A 19,341-nucleotide genomic window follows, 5' to 3' on the forward strand; every position below is an offset into this window, starting at 1 on the left:
CTACATTAAAGCAACACTATTTGCAATGCCAACATTCTGCAATTTGCAGTTATTTTATTAATGAGAAGTAACTTTATTACGTGCTAAACTTGTTAGAGGCTTTCCACAAAACAATGGCACGATATTCGCAGTGGCAGCCAGAAGCAATGAGGTGCTGCTAAAGAAAGGGAGGGAGCAGGCGCTGACCCTCCCTTTGTCAATGTGTCGTTTCAAAGACACCTGCTCCTACCTGCCCTGCCCTGCGACAACAGCCCGGCAGCTGGGGCTGAGGAACAGCGGCATCAGGAAACAACCAGAGCTGACCTAAGCGCACTCCAGAAGGAAAATAAAATCCCTTTTTCTACAGCTACAACCACGCCTCGCTGGATGTGCCGGTACTTTCACCACTGAATGCTGTCCGCACTTAAGCAAAGACTGTAGGATAAATTCTTTCTTTTCTTGTGCTGATATAAAGTAGATTTGAAAAGCTATTTGGTGGGTCTTGGTGTGTGTATTTTTTTAAAAAAGTTGCTATCAATACAACTAGAGTGACACAAGCCTGTTCAGGCGACACAGAACTCCATCCATCACCCGCGGACACGCCAGAGGGGCTCTGTGCGTAACGCCCGAAATAACCCGAGACAACCGGGAAATTCTCCTCGGCTACGTGTACGCTCCAGCTTGTCTCCATAAACAGAGCGTCGTTTTCTCTTCTGAGCGAACCACGTCCAAATCCTCACGGGCTAACCCCACGCTCAGACACCAACACGCCCCAAACCGCAGCTCCAAGTCCCGCCCTGCCGGCCGCGCTGCCGGGACTTGTAGTGGAGCGGCGGGCCCGGAACTACCGCTCCCAGGGAGCCGCGCGCGGGCGCGGTCAGGTGGCGCCCAACATGGCTGCGCCGTGCCCCGGCGCCTTGCGCGGCCGCTGAGCGCACTCGGGGCGGCGGCGGGGCCATCATGCAGAAGATCAAGTCGCTGATGACCCGCCAGGTGAGCGGCTCTTCTCGGGGGGCGGCGGGGTGCAGCCGCGGCCGGGCCGCGCTCTCCTCGGGGCCGCCGTGCCCGGGCACTCCGGAGAGCCGCCGGTGCGCGGACCTCGCCCTCTGCCCTGCCCGGGGAGGGAAGGCTCGGGGCGTGCGAGCTCTCGCTGCACACGCATCCACCTTGTTTTTCTCGTAACGCCGGGAAATGGCAGCGTGCGCAGGTGCCAACGCGTAGCTCATGTCCCAACAGAGAAATCGCTGTTGAACATGACAGGGCGGGCCTGTGTCAGTTCGCTTTTTCGACATAAAATGTTGAGCGCTGGGCTGTGGTTCTGTGACATGGCTTTGTCTGGCAGTAAATGCGTTTGGTCCAAAGGGAGGCGAGGCTGAGGAGGTGCCAGGACATACCTGAGTGGGCACATAGTGAATGCGTGCCAGAGCACTCGGTGTGTGTTTGTCAGCTCAGTGCTGTGTGCCACTTGGAGCGGTTGTCTCCAGGATGATGTAGATCTAAGCCTACGTTTAGACCAATATTTCTAAGCTTGAGAGTCCTTTTAAGGAAGTGTATCGGCAGAACATTCCAGTTATTCACATATATAGGATACCCCTGAAAAGAAGCTTATTTACTGGAGAACTTTAAAAAATCACTTGTGCCGCCCACATGAGATATTCTAGATCGTTATATAAAATTATGGGAAAGTCAGAAACGTTTTTTTTTTCCCCCTAAAACTATGCATTCAGAGTTGTGATCCTTGTGCAGGAGGCTGGGCTTAAAAATGAACACTTACACGAAAATGGAATTGCCAAAATAATGTTCTGTTCCGCTTCAGTAGAGGGGTACATGATTAATTTTCAGCTTGACTAGGAGCAGTGCCGGGAAGCCTGCCCAGTGCAGAGATGATCTTTTCTACAAATGATACAACTTAGGCAATTTTCAGTCATTTGGAAGATTAGGTTCTATTTACTGTTTGATAAGTGAAACTTTTTATTTCTTCTGGAGATAAGTCACTAGAACTGCATATTTTTGAGAGGGGAAGATTTTGTGTGCAGTATGAGAAACTGCAGCAGTTGCTTACTTCAAATTTCTGATGCGTAGAGGTGAATCGCCTTTGGTGGTGGCAGCTGCAGAGGGATGGTATTTTGAAGTGATGTGCAGCAAATCTGAGAATCAAAACCAAAATGGAGAAGTTTTGCATCTGGGGAAGATGAGACAGTTGTAAAATGTAGTAGTTACCACTGAAGTGATTTACAACACTTGTACAGACTTTATCACCATGACATAGTAGTTGCATAGGTCCTTTTAGAAATATAAGGGGACAGAAAAGGGCTTGGAAAAAATACTGTTGACATCGATCACAAGAGCAGGGAAGAAGTCTGCCTGACACCTGAATCTCAAGGGAAGCCGGAGTTAGAACTATATCTGAAACTTGAATGTGTGGCTTCATTTCTGCCGAGGGAGCTGGCAGAAAATATGCTAAGCAGCCTGTTGTGTGGTATTGCTGCTTTAAATGGTGAGATGCTGTTTCAGGTTATCAGGGAAAGTTGTGGATGCTCCTTCCCTGTAAGTGTTCGAGGTGAGGTTGGGTGGGGCCCTGGACAACCTGATCTAGTGGAAGGTATCCCTGACCATGGCCGAGCTTGGAACTACATGATCCTTAGATTCCTTCTAACCCAAACCTTTCTATGAAAATTGTGAGTATGTTTGATACTCAACAAACGTACATGTTCATTATGTGGTTATATGTGTTTTAAGGAGTAATAATTCTATAAAGCAGCTAATGTGGATTATACAACCTTTTCAGTTCAATCACACATAGGGAAAGCCAGTCCTAGTAGTGGAATATGGTAAATAGAAAACTATGCCATCAAGCAGAAATAATCTTGCTATAGAGTAGGTGGCACCTAACTTGAATTCAGGTATCTGATTCCATTAACACATTAAGTTAATGGAACAAAGTATGCTGTGTTTTTTGGACACGTGTTCATTCTAAAATTTAAGAGAACATCTGGACATTGACAGGAGGATGTGAATGAGTTTTATAAAGAAAATGTTAGTGAACTGTACTGAAAAAGTACATTTTCAAGTACAAATAAAACTGGAAGTACTAAGATGTTTGAGGAGCATAATTTCTATACCAATGGTCTTGCTTAACTGTTTCTAGAATGAGGTCTTAGCCTTCCAGCTACATGTCAGAATATTTATTAAGGGACCTGTAGATGTCTATTCAACATCAGGTAAGACTTGATTGCAAGATACATAAAGAAATCAAACTTAACTGATTATTAACATTCTTTTAAAGGGTCTAAGAAGTCCTCAGGAGAGTGTTAATGACCTCAGTCCTATTGAAAGCTTTCGGATTCCTACTAAGGTATGATACAACATCCCTTTCCTTCCATTCCCTTTTTTTAAGCTTTTAATTTTATAGTTAAGGTGACACTTAGTTGTGTCTTTTTTTCCCCCCTTAACACCAGGTTTGCTATTGTTCTTTTTTCAGTTTTATTTCTTGCTGAAAATCTCTTAGAGTGTTTTAATGAAATAGTTAAGAACTGTGACACAAATCATTCATCAACTCCAAATGAACTTGCATGAAATTTTTTTTCTTGAAACTTTTCTGTTGTCACTGGATGCTGATCTTAATATTATTTAGGCTTCTTGCTGGCGTGAATTTAAAGAAAAATAAGGAAAAAGAAAAATGCCTTTTTTAGTTTTATTTGGAAAGTAGATGCTGTGTGGATGGCCTGTGTAGTTCTAGTCTTAACATTTAGTTTCTTCATGGTTTGGTGCTGTAAGTATATTTTGTAATTTCATAGTTTTAATCTTCAGCATATATAATTAACTTCATGTTCTACTTTAAAAGTTATGTCTTTATCATAGCAATAGTTTTTGGTATTTTTGAGGTCTCACTATTTAAATGAAACCAGCTCACTGTCATCTCACAAGTCATGCTGAGTAAACTGGGTGTGAGGGAGCAGTTGTCACAATAATTGACTGTTCCTTATACCCTGTTTATGTGAGGGGAGGATTCTCGAGACTTCTGTGGTTATTGTCTATTAATTTCTGTGAATTTGGTCTTTGCCTTTAACCAATAAGATACTTAAATTACTGACTTAAATATAGATGACCTGTTTTATGATAGTTAAAAAATCAAACCTAAAGACCACTGGTGTTTCTTTGTACAAGTATTGTGTAATATGTTGCTTGTGCTGAGGCAGATCAGAAAATTGGCATTGCTGTATATTTAAAAAATCAAGTAAGAATCTCTGAATTGGTACATTATACTTTGTGGCCAATATATTGATATCAAAGAACAGAAGCATTCAGTTGTGGCAATGTTGATAGAACTGTCACATCTCCATGGCTTAGATTTCACAATTGCAGATTCCTGCCACTCCCTGAGCAACCAGTTTCACACTGTCTTTTTGCCAAGGTGTCTCTCCAGCTAAAAGCAGATGTAGGGTATCTTGGCTGGATTTCCATTCTGTAATGGTTTGATGTTATATGTCTGATAAGTATACACTGTGCAGCAATGAATATTTTTATTTATCTCTTGAATCATGGGAGTCTCAAGCTGTTTTGATGACAGAATGGTTATGATGCTGCACTTTCATCGTCACACTTCCATGTTCAAATTGGTATCTCCAGACTGATTTAGGGCAAATATTACTGAAAACTTCAAAGGCTGCGTTAAAGCTATATAGAAGTATACAGAATGAAAGGCTGCAGGATCAGCATGAATTAGAGCCAGCATGAATTACTGGTAAAAGCACAAGTCATTGTTTAGCCAACCCTAGGTACAAACCCATGATTTGAAAGATGAGGGACTGTCACACTAGTTTGGAGGTCAAATCGGAAATATGGAGGACAGGAAGAAGAAAATGCTGACATTTCAGCCCTTGAGGGCAAAACCAGCAAAATTCTTTTGAGTCTTGATATCTGAAAGTTGTTGATTTGCTGACTGCTTGCTGACTGGCCAGCATGACGAAGTGATGACTGTACTCCTCAATTTTTTATTTGTAGGCAATGAAATTGTTAGTGTATTCACTTATGTTAACTGGTACTCCCAATAAGTTCTGCAACTATTTTGAAAAATTTCAATTTTTTATCATATGAAGGCAAATCACTAGCAAACTTGCTATACTTGTTGTTAATACAGATGCATGCAGTCAACTCACACAGGGAAGTATCTCAGTAGGAGGTAAGTGTGTAAGTCTGTGCTAAGTCTGTAGAGAAGCCAAATATGAACTGCAAGGCTGTATATAAAGGGTTGCCCAGAGAAGTTGTGGGTGCCCCATCCCTGGCAGTGTTCAAGGCCGGCTTGGATGGAGCTCTGAACAATCTGTCTAGTGAAAGGTGTCTATGACAGGAGAGTTGAAACTAGGTGGTCTTTAAGATCCTTTCCATCATTCTCTGATGATTCACTGATGACTCCCTGATGATTCTCTGATGATTCTCTGATATCTAGAAGAGATATCTGTAGAAGGACATAATGTCTATTTTGACTGAGATGCCTTACGTCACTGGTATACCCAGATTACTCAGGGAAATTACAGTAATTTCATGACTATAAGGCGCACCCTTTTGGCTAAATTTTTGATCGAAACCTGGAAGTGTGCCTTATAATCCGGTGTGCCTTATATATGGACAAAGTTTGGAAATTTACCGACAACCTGGAAGTGCGAGCTGTGAGCCATGCGGAGCTGTGCACCATGCCGAGCTGCACGGAACCACCTGGAGCCGCATGCTGCGCCGAGCCACGTGGAGCTGCGAGGTGAGCTGCGCCAGTTGCGAGAGCCACGCCAGCCAGTGCTGGGGCGGACAGAAGTTCCGGGGCCTCCGGCACAGGGAGGGCACCTGGTGCTGCGTTTAAAGGCTATGCCAAGCCGTGAAAAATGTTTGCAAATTGAGCACCTGCCAGTAAACCCCGCGATTGCACGATTCCGTTACTAATTCGTTACTTTGTTGCGTGCGGATTCTCACTGCAAAAAAAAAAATGCGCCTTGTAGTCCAGTGTGCCTTATATAATGTACAGTTTGGAAATTTGCCGACATCTGGAAGTGCGCCTTATAATCCAGTGCACCTTATAGTCGTGAAATTACTGTAATTTTGAACCTTTCTGTTTTTGTTTCCCAAGCTGATAGCAGTTTTGTTTAACAGATTCTGTCACAAAAGGCTGAGGTAGGTATTTTGCACGCTTGAATTCAAGTACAGTAATTTCACAATTATAAGCCGCACCATTTTGACTAAAATTTTGATCCCTACCTGGAAATGCGGCTTACACTCATGAGCGGCTAATATATGAAAAAAGTTCTGAAATTTCCAAACCTGGAAGCGTTAGCCATGATGCTGAGCCAAGCACCTGCCAGTAAAACCCAGGATTGCGCGATTGTTACGAATTGGTTACTCCATTGCCCGTGCCGGCAGTGCGGAGGGCAGACGGGGGGCTCTCTCCTGCCGACCCTGTGGTGGGGGATGAAGGCGGGGGCTCCGTCCCTGCCTGCCGCCACTGCCGTGGGAGGAGGTGGGCTCTGTCCCTGCCTGCCGCCACAGGGCAGTGCTGGGCCGGGGCGAACGAGCCCGGTGGCGGCGGCAGCGGTGGCCGACCCCGAGTGGCCCCGCTGAGTGGCAGCGCCGAGCTGGGCCACCTGGCCCCGTCGGCAGCCCCGAGCGAGCTGAGCTCACCCGGCCCCGAGCTGAGCCAGTAAACCCCGTGATCCGCAGTTCTGTTACTAAATGGCAACTTTGTTGCACGCGGGTCCTCGCTGCAAACGACAGTGCGGCTTATAATCAGGTGTGGCTTGTAATGGTGAAATTACTGTATGTTGCATTAATGGTGAGTTGACCTTGAATTAGATTATGTTTATTTTGATGATAATGAGCTCATGTGCAATATATTAATATTACTTGGCTTTGTAGCTTATCATGGTAAATAACACTGAGGGTTTTTTTTTTAAATGTTTTTCCTATATATGTAGGAATGTGGGTTTCTATTTCCCTGGCAGAAGCAGAGTGCTTTTCAGGAGTGCATGAAGTAGTAGTGTGGCTGATTTCTGTGGATAAGCTTTGTTGTTCTCTCCATCAGGAGAGTTGTTTTTAAAGTATGATGTTTGTTTTGGTAGAGTGAGAGCTTTTTAATAAGTGCTCTCTATACATACTGAACAAGGAAAGATCTGAAGGAGGTTCTGGGCATTTTGTATGAAAGATAGGGAATACCACAAACTTGTCTGTGATACTGCCTTCCCTAACTGGGGAAGGCAGAGCAGGGAGGAAAAGCAAAGTAAGTTTATAGATATAGTTATGCATTGCATTTTATGATATTATAACATTAATTCTTATATAAAATACATAGAGATATATTAGGTTGTTATATAAAAATATATATAGTTACATACCATGTGTATGTTGTTATATGAAGTACATACTGTTACGTTAGAGTATAATACAGTATAATCTATTCAAATACATACATTAGATTAGATACTAGATAAGCGTTCTTAACCCAAGGGTGGTTGAGCACTGGAACAGCTCTCTAGAGAAGTGATCACAGCAACCAAGTCTGACAGAGTTCAAGAAGTATTTGGGCAATGCTCTCAAGCACATGGTGGGACTTTTGGGGATGGTCCTGTGCAGGGCCAGGAGCTGGACTTGATGATCCTTGTGGGTCCTTCAAACTCTGTATTCTGTGATCATAAGACAAATACAATCTCTAAATATATCTTTGTTTATAGATAAAATTCAAAGATTGTGTTTGCATGTGTGTATACAGATATATATATATAAATACTTTAATGGTTTTTCTTCATAGTGATGCAGTGGTGCGGTATACATGTTAATTGAATCTGTTGAGCACAGCCCTCATCCTGGTATTTAGGATTAGCTTTTAGCACAGGTGTTATCCATGTTCTGAGTGGAGGGATATAAATCAACTGCGTATTCATTGGTTATGGTTATTGGTATGTTTTTGGCTCATGACAGAAAGGGAGGCTGTATCCAAATGACTTGGCCCGCTAGTAATCTCTGGGTAGAAGTGAATAGGCTGTTGCTGAACTTCAGCTTTTAACTAGATTAGAAACTTTAGAATTTTTTTTCTCTGAGTAGTATCAGTTAACTTTTTTCTATGTCTTCACTTCCCAATCTTGTAGGTGATAGTGACTGGAATGCAGAAGGTGTTTGTTTCTACTCCTTGCCAGTAATGCTTCATTCAACAGAGCAATATTGGTTTTCTTGCTACAGGCAACATAGCATGCAAGGAGTGGGAGTGTGATGTGCTGGGAAATAGCTGGGTAGGCGTCTAAGACTTGCTGAACTGCATTTCAGATGAGTCTGCAATGGGATGACTCTTCTGAAATACATATCAAGGAATTGCCACAGGCTTCTAAACTGTAAACTCCTATTTCCATAGAACAGAAAGACAAAATGATGAGATGTGTGTGGATGTGAACACTGTGCTTTATTTAGCAATGGCTTCTTGGAGTACACAAAGCTGTTAGACTTCTTTTTACTTCTTTTTTTTCCTTCCCAGATGCTGTCTTTCACTGATCTATTTAGGTGGCATAATGAGAGAGACCTGCTGTTGAAGGTTGACTAATGGTAACCTGACAGGATAAATTGTTTTTCCTTAAAAGTATAATCCCACAGTACTGGGAGGAAAAAAGGTGCAATTGGCACCACAAGTGACACGAGCTTTAGGTAGGAGGTGAAGCCCCTTGCTGAATAAAACTTTGGAAAAATAAGTAACCTGTGAAAAGGTATCTTAGCTGGGCTGTGTTGGCCCATTATTGATTGGAGGGTTCCTACTGCTTAATGTGTGTGTTAAGCTGAACAGGTGGATTCAAAGTGAGTATTGTGGGGTCTTCCTTGCCAATATGCTGCTCTACCTGACCTCCTATGTATCTAATTGATTCAGTTTAGCAGTGGCAAAGTTCTCTGCAAAGGTATTACCTCGAGATTCCTGCTGTCACAATTTTTGACAGGTTTTTCTATTCAGAATAGTGCTTGGAATTGATGAATTGTTAAATGCGTTTTAATGCTGACTTTTTTTTTTTTTCTTTTTAAGGTAGATAATTACAGTAATGTCACAACTATAAGGCGCACCCTTTTGACTAAAATTTTTCCCTGAACCCGGAAGTGTGCCTTATCTGATGTACAAAGTTGCAACATTTGCCACCCTGGAAGTGTGATCTGTGAGCCGTGGGCGGAGCCAGAAGTGCCACGGCAGCTGGGTGGAGGCAGACCCGGGGGCCCGTGGCACCGCCCCTCCCGGGTCCAGGCGGTCCCGGGGGCCCATGGCTGCTGGGTTGAGGGAGTCCAGGGGGCCTGTGGCACTGCCCCTCCTGGGTCCAGGCGGTCCCGGGGGCCCATGGCTGCCAGGTGAAGGCGGGCCAGGGAGCCTGCAGCGCCGCCCCTGCTGGGTGGAGGCGGGCCCGGGGGCCCATGGTTGCTGGGTTGAGGTGTGGCCTTGGCCAGCAACTGCACGGGGGGAGCTGGAGGCTGAGCCTCGCTGCAAAGAAAAGTGCACCTTATATGATCTACAAAGTTGCGAATTTTGCTGACTCCTGGGGGGTGCGCCTTATAGTCCGGTGCGCCTTATGGTTGTGAAATTACTGTATATGGCAATAGCTAGGAAGGTTTTGAAGTGGAAAAATACCTTGAGGGATTTAATAGATCTTCTCTCTTTTCTTCTGCTAAGTGTGTGAGTACCAAACCCACAGAGCTAAACCAGCCCTTTGCCAAGACCCCTGAAGCTATGGGCTTGTTTCTATATGGTAAAATTGTGTATCTCATTGAAAGGATGAGGAAAATGGAATATCAGCAAATAAACTTTAGCAGGGGATGGTTGCCTCCTTTAGTGGTGAGTGAATAAATTGGCTTTCACTATGTTGGTGTTTGTGGTTCCTTGTGGGACCCCTTGCAAGGGAGAACAAACACGAATGAGGAGACCTGAGGATACCTTGAGTGCTTAGGAAATTTTCAAACCTGTTGCTCTTCCCTGCAAGAAATCAATTACCAGAGTACTATTTCTAATACAATAGCGAGATCTGTTATTGTTTACTAGAATTAAAATCTATTACTATTTCTAATGCATTCTAAAAATCTGTCTTAAAAATCTGTTATTGATTTCAAAACATTTCGGACATGAACAGATGAATATTCTCTGCTTGTAGAGGGACCATATGATTGGTGATCGGTGTGTTGTTCAGCATTTGAAGGTTGTGCACTGGCCACATTCTGTTTCTGGTGTTGCATGTCAGGGCGGACTCACCTTGCAGGTAGCTAGTGTACCCTGATACCTGTTAAGACGCAAACGTATCTGCGACCCCAAATGATAAGTTCATGCGGGCCCTCCCACTTGTTCATGGTTAGGTCACGTATAAAGACCTTTGCTCAAGGCAGGCATGTCTCGTCTGAAACCTGTAACAAGATAAAGTGATTTACGATAACAGGATTATTTGAATCTTGTGACATTGTAAGGTGATTGATGGCGTACAAAGCTTTTCCCAATTTTTTTTTTTAATTTCTTTTTTTTTTTTAACAGAAAAAGCAAAACCGCATTTATTGGTGAGAAAGAGGCTCTGATCCTGTAAATCCTGGACTACACGCCAGGCTATGACATCATGTCTATCACATTGTCCTGTATTGGGGACAGCTTTAAACATGGGAAAGGCTTGAGCGTCTCCTTTCATTTGGATGTCATCGCTGTAATTTTGCAGTAATTCCTTCCCAGAGATGGGGTCAAGCTCACAAGCATCCACTTGAACACTTTCCTCCACCCCTTCCATATGAGTTACACCATCCCTGGGCATCCCCATGTGTTCTAACATGTCCCAGTCACCCTGTTGCAATGCTCGAAGCTTGACTGCTTCTCAAAAATCACGGTGATTTTTAGGTCTCACAGTGACTGAACATGGGGGAAGCATCCAAAGATGACTCTGGGGGAAAATCACTGGACTGTTACAGTGTTGGCTTTTCGAAGCGAAGGCATGCACCCAGGGGGAGGGTGCTGCCCATCAGTGGTGTCAGCATGGGGTGGGAGTGATGAAGGCGGTGCCTGCCTGACAGAAGATGGCACAGTTACCAGAGGCATTGATGGAAGGGGCCTGCCCACAGGCGCACAAGCAGTGGCATCTTCTTTGGCTGGCGAGGTGGGGCACAGTGCTGGAGGCGGCTAGGGGGCCAACACCGGCCCCGCTGAACCCAGTGAAGAGGCCATTGCTTCCAGGTGGGCGGGCTGTGACGCTAGGAGTAAAGCAGAAGGCAGGAGCAGAGGAGGTGCCCATGGCCCCGCCCCAGCAGATGGGCCGAGCTCAGACAGCAGCGATGAGGGAGGGGCCGGCACCACCCCCATATCTGCAGTGGGTGATGCTTGCAACCCCACCCTGGCAAGTGGGCATCCACAGCCAATGGATGCTGTGGGCTCACATCCGCTGTGGGTGTGGACACCACTGCCGCGGGCTGCCCTACACAGGCAGCCACCAACACTGTCATTGCCTGCTCTGCCACTTAGCCTGCTACATGAGCCTCCACCGCTGCTTGGACTGCCACATCCATAGGGAAAAACGGGGCATGTGCGGATCCCATAGGCAGCAGCGGAGTGGTGGTGGGAGTGACTGTCACAGTGATGTCAGTGGGTGCCTGGCCCTTGCGAGTAGTCCAAACACAGGCGCCTGTTGGGGAGGGGGCAATCGCCCCCTGAGGTACAGACGGTGGGGGGGCAATCGGTGCTGTTATCTGCTGCAGTTGGCTGCCCCATTGCCATTGGTGAGGGATATATTGGTTTAATATAATCTTTTGGGGAAGGGTATATGGGCAGAACACAGTTCTTAGGTGAAGGGTACAATGCATGAGGGGTTGCTGGGCTCAGCAAATTTCCAGGGGAAGTCACAGAGCAAGGGACTCCTGCACAGTCCTGTCCCTTGTTGGACTGGAAGGCAGATTCTTCCTCATCGTGTCCGGATGCCAGACCTGATTCACTTCCTTCCTGTGCCTCACTGTTTTGTGGGGTTCTGCCCATCATACTCCTGTTAATTATTCCCAAGTACCTATTAGAGAGGAAACTGAAGTGTCCCTTCTCCGAAGAAGGTCGCATAGATGGTCCCCAAGTGTTCCCCACGCTGTCAGAGAGAATGCCACTTCTGTATCATCTGAGAAGCCACAATCTTTTGCCCAAGCTAACAAAGTACAGTAATTTCATGACTATAAGGCACACCGGATTATAAGGCGCACTTTCTTTTTTTGCAGCGAGGAGCTGTGCTGCGCACAACAAAGTAACGGATTAGTAACGGAATCACACGATCGCAGGGTTTACTGGCAGGTGCTCAATTTGCAAACATTTTTCACAGATTGGTGTAGCCTTTAAATGTTTCCCAGGTGCCCTCCCTGTGCCGCGGGCCCCGGCACTCCTGCCCGCCCCCGGTGCTGGCTGGCACGGCTCGCGGGTCCCGGCTCCCACTGCGTGGCCGCGGGTCCCAGCTTCCTCCCCCCCCGGCAGCTGCAGCTGCCGTGGGCCCCGGCACTCCTGCCCGGTGCTGGCTGGCGCAGCTTGGCTTGTGGCTTGGCTGTGGTCCAGGGCAGCTCGGGGCTGCCTGCGGCCGCCGGCCACCTCCCTCCCTGTGTGGCTCCTGGCAGTAGGGGCCGCCTGTGGCCGCCAGCTCCCTCCCTCCCCACGTGGCTCCCGGTGACCAGGGCTGCCCAGGGCTGCCCGCTCCCTCCCCGTGTAGCTCCTGCTGGCTGCGGCTGCCCGCTCCCACCCCACCTTGGGACTCGGTGCTCCCATGGCACTGCCCCCCCCATTGCAGCTCGCACTTCTGGGTTGGCAAATTTCGCAACTTTGTCCATTATATGAGGCGCACCAGACTGTAAGGCGCATTTCCGGATTCGGGCCAAAATTTTAGTCAAAAGGGTGCACCTTATAGTTGTGAAATTACTGTACACAGGTCTTCATCTGAAACCAGAGTCTCCATGCCTGCCAAAACATTTCTCCATATTGAGAGTTCAGTTTCCTGTTTCTTAGATAGTTGGCTCCCCATCTTTAAAGAGAGCTCTTTCCTCCTAGCAACTAAGCCAGGGGGTTTGCCTTTCCGAAATGAGCCAATAGGCTTCTGAGCTATGTGCTCGTGTTCCAATAAAATTGATCCTAGAAGCGAGGAAAAATGGTGAGATGCAGTTACTACAAGGTCTTTTAAAGCCAAATAGTTCAATGGAGAATTAACACCTGTATTATTTATACTTTTGACCCAATAACTGGATTCCCATGACCCTTAGAGTGACATTGACTGACCAACCAGAAACTACTACCTGAAATCCGTGAAGAAGGAAGAAGAAGAAAAAAGATGAACAAAGAGACACCACCCAAAATCTTCCATCTTGTCCCATACCTATTGCTATACTAAAAAAACCCCAAATTTAAAACCCATCACCATGTGAAAGCACACACTTCTAATTCACTGCACACTTGTGATTTTTACTTCATCACTCGTATTTAGAAGGCATCTCCAAGGCCTCAGGTCATAAGTACTGTTCTCCAGGGGGTCTGTGCTAGGAAGCACAGAAAGCACAAAACCATTGGTATACATGCACCTCAGCTGGGCTACTGATTTCACTCCTAACCCAGGCTTACCACCCTTGGGCCTGCTTCCAGAGAGCCCAGCTGCACCCCCTTCCCCCCTCAAGCCTAGCTTAAAGCCCTCTCAACAAGGTCTACCAGTTCATGAGCTAAAAACCTTTTGCCCTTAACTGAGAGATGGATCCCATCTGGTTCCAGCAGGGCAGGTGCCATGAAAGTTGCCCCAAGAGCAAAGAAATCCAAAATCTTGCCAATGACACCAACCCTTGAGCCACTTGTTAATGATATGGATTCTCCTATTCCTTTCACTGTTTATCTCAGCCACCAAGGGGACTGAGGAAAAGACCACCTGTGCCCCTGTCCTATCAACTACTTGACCCAGTGCCCTAAAGTCTGTTTTAATTGCCCTGACACTCCTCTTTTCAGTCTCATCACTGCCAACCTGGAGTATAAGTAGTGAGTAATAATCAGAGTGCTGGATCAACTCAGGGAGTCTCTCAGTGTCGTCCCTTAGCTTGGCCCCAGGGAGGCAGCACACCTCCCTGTGGGATGGGTCCGGTCGACATATGGGGTCCTCTGTTCCCCTCAGAAGGGAGTCACCCACTATGATTACCCATCTTTTCTTTTTGATGTAAGAGGTGGTGATCTCTCTGACATACCCTGCATTGTAACCCAAGACACTCCTGTTCCCTGCTGCCCCATCACAGTTCAGAGGCTCCTGACCTGGCCCGTGCCTGAGCACTGCTGGCGCAAGTGCCTGGCGCCTTCCTTCATCCTCGCTTCTGGCTGCTCGGGGACGTGAGATACACTTGAAACCCGTTTTTCTCTGTATCAGAGTAGTTGCTTTTTATTTCCCCAGTGCCCTACCTTTTTCTTCTATTCTTTTTTTCCCCTCTTTTTTCCGTGAGAAGTATTTCAGAGGAGCAGCTGCTCCTCTAGTACTCTTCCAAAATTGCCCACTTGTGACCCCTTGGCTGCCTCTTACTCCCTAGAGAAACAGCACCTTGCTGTGTATTGTAAGGGTCACTTTGCCTTGGAACATCTACACATTGACCTTATCTCAGCTGACGTGTGTCCTGGTTTAGAGGACAGGTGTCTGCTAAGAAAAGCAGAAGACTCTCTTTGAAATGGAGAATGTAAACCCCCTCCCTCCGAATTACAGTAGTTTCACGAATACAAGCCGCACGGATTATAAGCCGCACCCCCGGTGCCTCGACAATGTTGCTGTCTTTGTCAATAGATAAGCCGCACCCCGAATATTAGCCGCACTTTCGTTCGTCGCGAGAATCCGTGCGCAGCTTTCACAAATTGGCCAATTAGTAAGAGGATCGCGGCATAGCGGGCTTTACTGGCTCGGGGCGGGGCCAGGCAGGCTCGGCCCGCTCATGGTTGCCGACGGGGCCGGGTGGCCCAGCTCAGCGCCACGGCTCGGCGGGGCTGGCCGGGTGGTGCTGCCGCCGCCGCCGGGCTCGCTGGCCCCCCTCTCCCGTCAGCACCGCCCCGCTGCCGCGTTCGCTCGCCCGGCTGGCAGGGCTGCCGCCGCCGGGCTCGCCGTCCGCCCCGCTGCCGCTTTCGCTCGCCCCGCGCCGCGCCTCGCGAGCGCCGCGCCCGCCCCGCGCCGCGCCCGCCCCGCGGCGCTTTCGCGGCTCGCGGTTCGCGGCTCGCGGTTCGCGGCTCGCGGTTCGCGGCTCGCGGCTCGCGGCTCGCGGTTCGCGGTTCGCGGCTCGCGGTTCGCGGCTCGCGGCTCGCGGTTCGCGGCTCGCGGCGGCGCTTTCGCGGTTCGCGGCTCGCGGTTCGCGGCTCGCGGCTCGCGGTTCGCGGCGGCGCTTTCGCGGCTCGCGGTTCGCGGCTCGCGGCGGCGCTTTCGCGAGCGCCGCTTTCACTCGCCCCGCCGGCAGGGCTGCCGCCGCCGCCACCACGCTCGCCGGCCGCCCCCTCCCGTCTGCACCGCCGCCGCGTTTCCTCGCCCTGGCCGGCACTGCAGGCCCCCACACCGCCGGGCTCCCCCACGCTGCTGGCCCCGATTATGCTGGGCTTCCCCCGCTGCCAGGCAGCCCCACCCGCCGGCCTTCCTGCTTCTGCCATGCTCCCCTGCACTGCTAGTCCCAGTTCTCCCGGGCTCCCCCGCCATGCTGGCTCAGGCTCTGCCGCCCGCCCCCGACACTGCTGGCCCCGCCTCTGCCAGGCTTTCCCACCTCTGCCGGGGCCGGCCGGGCTCCAGCTTGGCTTGGGGCTGCCGCGGGCTCTCACTTCCGTGTTGGCAGCTTTTAGAATTTTGTTAATAGATTAGCCGCCCCGGAATATTAGCCGCACTTCCGGGTTTCCACCAAAATTTTGGTCAAATTGGTGCGGCTTGTATTCGTGAAATTACTGTATTATTATTTTGAAATTAAGAGGCTCTTAGGCAAAGATATTAGAATAGGAATAATAGTTCTTTACTAGGAAAATTAAAATAAAAATACAGTATTGCAAAGAACAAACCTAAAATGCTGACAGAGTCAGAGTACTACCTGACACCCCATCAGACAGGGTGTTGGTAGCAGTCCCATTAAATGGTGGCTGCAGTCCTCTTGGAATGACAGATGCGGTTCAGTTGAAGCAGTGCTCCTGTAGAAGGTGCAGTTTTCCTCTGAAGGTCCAGTGATGATGTGGGAAAGTCCTGTTTTCCTCTGGAATCCAGTGGAAAAGGCTGCTTTGGTGTTCCAAATCTCAGTTTTTATCTAAGTCAGGCTTGGCTCCTGCCCCTGTCTGGAGCGTCTCCCAGTGGGATGAAGTACAGTAACTTCATGACTATAAGGTGCACCCTTATGACAAAAATTTTGATCGATACCCGCAAGTGTGCCTTTATAGTCCAGTGCGCCTTATATATGGACAAAATTTGGAAATTTGCCAACCCAGAAATGCGAGCCAAGCCATGAGCCGAGCCGTGAGAACCGCGCCAGACATGTGCCGCAAGAACTGCATGCCGTGAGAGCTGTGCCAGCCACGAGAACCGTGAGAGCCATGAGAGCCGCGCCAGCTGCGAGAGCCGGCACCGGGGGCAGGCAGGAGTGCCGGGGCCTGCACACGGGGAAGGCGTCTGGGGCTGCGTTTAAAGGCTACACCAATCTGTGAAAAATGTTTACAAATTGAGCACCTGCCAGTAAACCCCATGATCGCATGATTCTGTTACTAATTCATTACTTTGTTGCCCGCAGATCCTCGCTGCAAAAAAAAAGTGCGCCTTATAATCCAGTGCACCTTATATATGGACCAAGTTCAGAGATTTGCTGACACCTGGAAGTGCACCTTATAATCCGGTGTGCCTTATAGTCGTGAAATTAGTGTAATTTTATCAGTCATACGGTGGACTCAATGGGCCATTTGAAGATAAGGAAGGATGGATTGTGGAAAAGATAAAGATGACTGCCCCACCTGGTTTTAACAGATGGCCCATTTAGCAGATTATATGTCCCATGGAGATAAAGGTCACAGATGGTGATAGAATACACATTTCTGGTCACAACCTGTGTTGCAACGCAAGACAACGTGCAAAATAAATTAGTGATTGTTCAGTCATTTAATCTAAAGTTGGATACCACTAGCTGGTGAAATAAACGTTTGATCTCTTTGTGATGAAAATCCCTGCACCTTGTCCCCACTGGAACAACTCAGCACTGCTTGGGGGCTCCAGGGTTGTTATCAGACTCCTCAGTCTGCTGGATTGCTGCACCAGAGTTTAACTTCAGTATCAAGCAATTTGATCCATTTTATCTTTATTTTATGGTGAAAGAATATTCTAACACTTCTCCCTTTTGAGTCTCTGATAAAGGATTTTCCATTCTGTTTGAGAGAACAATTATCCAGGAGAGGGGCAGTATTAGTTGCAATGTCCAGTGCAGCAGAGGAAGAGGAGGGTCATGCTGAGTCCTTGGTTTGTTTCAACTATTGGAAGCATCTGGATTGTTGGGGAACCCTTCCAGAGGAGATTGTGACAGCAAGGAGGGGGATGCTTATCTCTGGAATATTAACTTCCAGAAAGCTGACAGCACAACTCTACTTAAACCACTGTGTTAGAATCCGAGAGCTGTTAATATTGTGCAAAGAAGGCAGATCTGTTCTTGTTTTACCTGTAGAAATCAAGGGTTTAGTGGCATGACTTTTATTTCAGTGAATGTGAGGGCTGAGCTGAAAAGTTATGCATTTGTAGTGGCACTGTCTACCTATCATTTACAAAGAAGGTTCTCCTGTTTTAAAAAACTCAGGTTTTATTTGTTTTGTTCTGTACAGTTTTTTTCTCCTTCTGGAGAAATAGTCTGCTGGTTTATTTGTAGTTTATTATGAGAATTTTTAAAGTTAAGGAACAAAAAACTGGACTCAACATGAACTTGGTGCTGTATCGATGAATAAGTGTTTAAGTGGAGTGCAACGTTGAAGTCTACACACTGTGTTTTTTTGAAATGCTCTCCCTAACAGGAAGTACAAGACAGAGTGTATTGATCTTTCTGTATTTTGCTATTGCTTCTCATGCTAATGTTGGAAGTGCCTTTTGAAAGATGTTTGTTTTGTTAAAACGTTGTTCTTCCTAGGATGTGTTACTAGATTATGGAAATGCTTTTTTGTTTTGTGCAGGAGGAGCTCAGAGAACTACAGGAAGAACCAACTGATCCTCAAGCACAACAGGAAATAATTAACAGCATTGAAGAAGTTTATTTTTCCAATGATTCCTTTGATATTGTGAAGTATGAGTTAGAGGTAAGCTGTCATCTTAAAAGAATACATGGTGACGTAATGAAAAATGAAGACCAAAAGTATGCTTGTTTCAATGACCTATTTTTTGTTTCATAGATGTTTCATTATACAACATCATATTCCCCTGTGTCATCTTGTGGTTGTATGGAGCTTCTAGCATAGAGTATTGGTGCATATATAGTATATAGTCTCTTTTTTTAATGTGGTAGAGTGTGTTAACAGGCATTTCATAATTTAAACTGTAGTGAAAAAGTGTAGATAGCTGAGGAAACAAATCTGTTTTATATTTTGTGTATTTTTTGGCAAACTGATTGAGACAATAATTTCTGTGATTGAGTGGGTGTATGTATACATATATGATGTAAAATAAAGTAACTGTGAGGTAATTATGATATTATATGAGGCAATTATGATCATATGTTGTTTATCAACACTAATTGATTTCAGTATCCATAATTTGAAAAAAATTGATTTATTCTGCAGATTAGATTACAGAAGCCCTAAGAATGTTTCTTTAATGAAACTCATTGCCTAGCTAATACTATGTGTGAGTAATCAATCTTTAATTTCTCACTGATTTAAATTTATTATTTAAATACAGAGGCTTCCTCCAGTACTTAGTCTTCAAGAACTGGAAGAGTACAGAGACAAGCTAAAACAACAGCAGGCTGCTGTAAGTAAAGTTTTTTCCTCTGTACCCTTACACGATTTGTTGTCTTGTCTGTAAGTCTAGCAAGAAGTGTAACTGAAAAAGATATAATTTCTTAACACATTAGATACTAAATATGTTTTTAATATCATGTCGTTGTACCTTTATAGTGGAAAATCATCACTAAATCATAATCATATGAAAGAATGGAAGTAAATCTTAGTGTTAAGTATTGTAACAAAAAGCAAATGTATTAACTGTTTTTTTAGAAACTTGACTTTTTGAATGTTTGTCTTGTAATGTTCAACGCAGTCCTGAATAATGGAGTAGTATCTCTTTGAGGAATTTCTGGCAATGTAAAGCATAAAATGTTTTAAAAACCCTCTTCTTGAAGATGCTGTTTTCTCTTACTTTTCATTTGCCAATATGTTAATTG

General features: G+C 46.4%; 1 protein-coding gene across 1 annotated transcript in view; it reads left to right on the forward strand.

The window, feature by feature from the left end:
- The first annotated feature begins 861 nt into the window (after positions 1-861).
- Positions 862-19,341, forward strand: part of VPS50 (VPS50 subunit of EARP/GARPII complex) — a 97,473-nt gene continuing 78,993 nt past the window's right edge. Inside the window, exons 1-4 of the mRNA XM_033060341.2 lie at positions 862-972; positions 3,266-3,334; positions 18,137-18,259; positions 18,858-18,929. Of these exons, the coding sequence (XP_032916232.1) occupies positions 940-972; positions 3,266-3,334; positions 18,137-18,259; positions 18,858-18,929 (297 nt within the window). The 5' untranslated portion in view covers positions 862-939. The remainder of the gene's footprint in view (positions 973-3,265; positions 3,335-18,136; positions 18,260-18,857; positions 18,930-19,341) is intronic.

Source organism: Catharus ustulatus, chromosome 1 (assembly GCF_009819885.2).
Source record: "Catharus ustulatus isolate bCatUst1 chromosome 1, bCatUst1.pri.v2, whole genome shotgun sequence".
In the NCBI taxonomy this organism is placed as follows: Eukaryota; Metazoa; Chordata; class Aves; order Passeriformes; family Turdidae; genus Catharus; species Catharus ustulatus.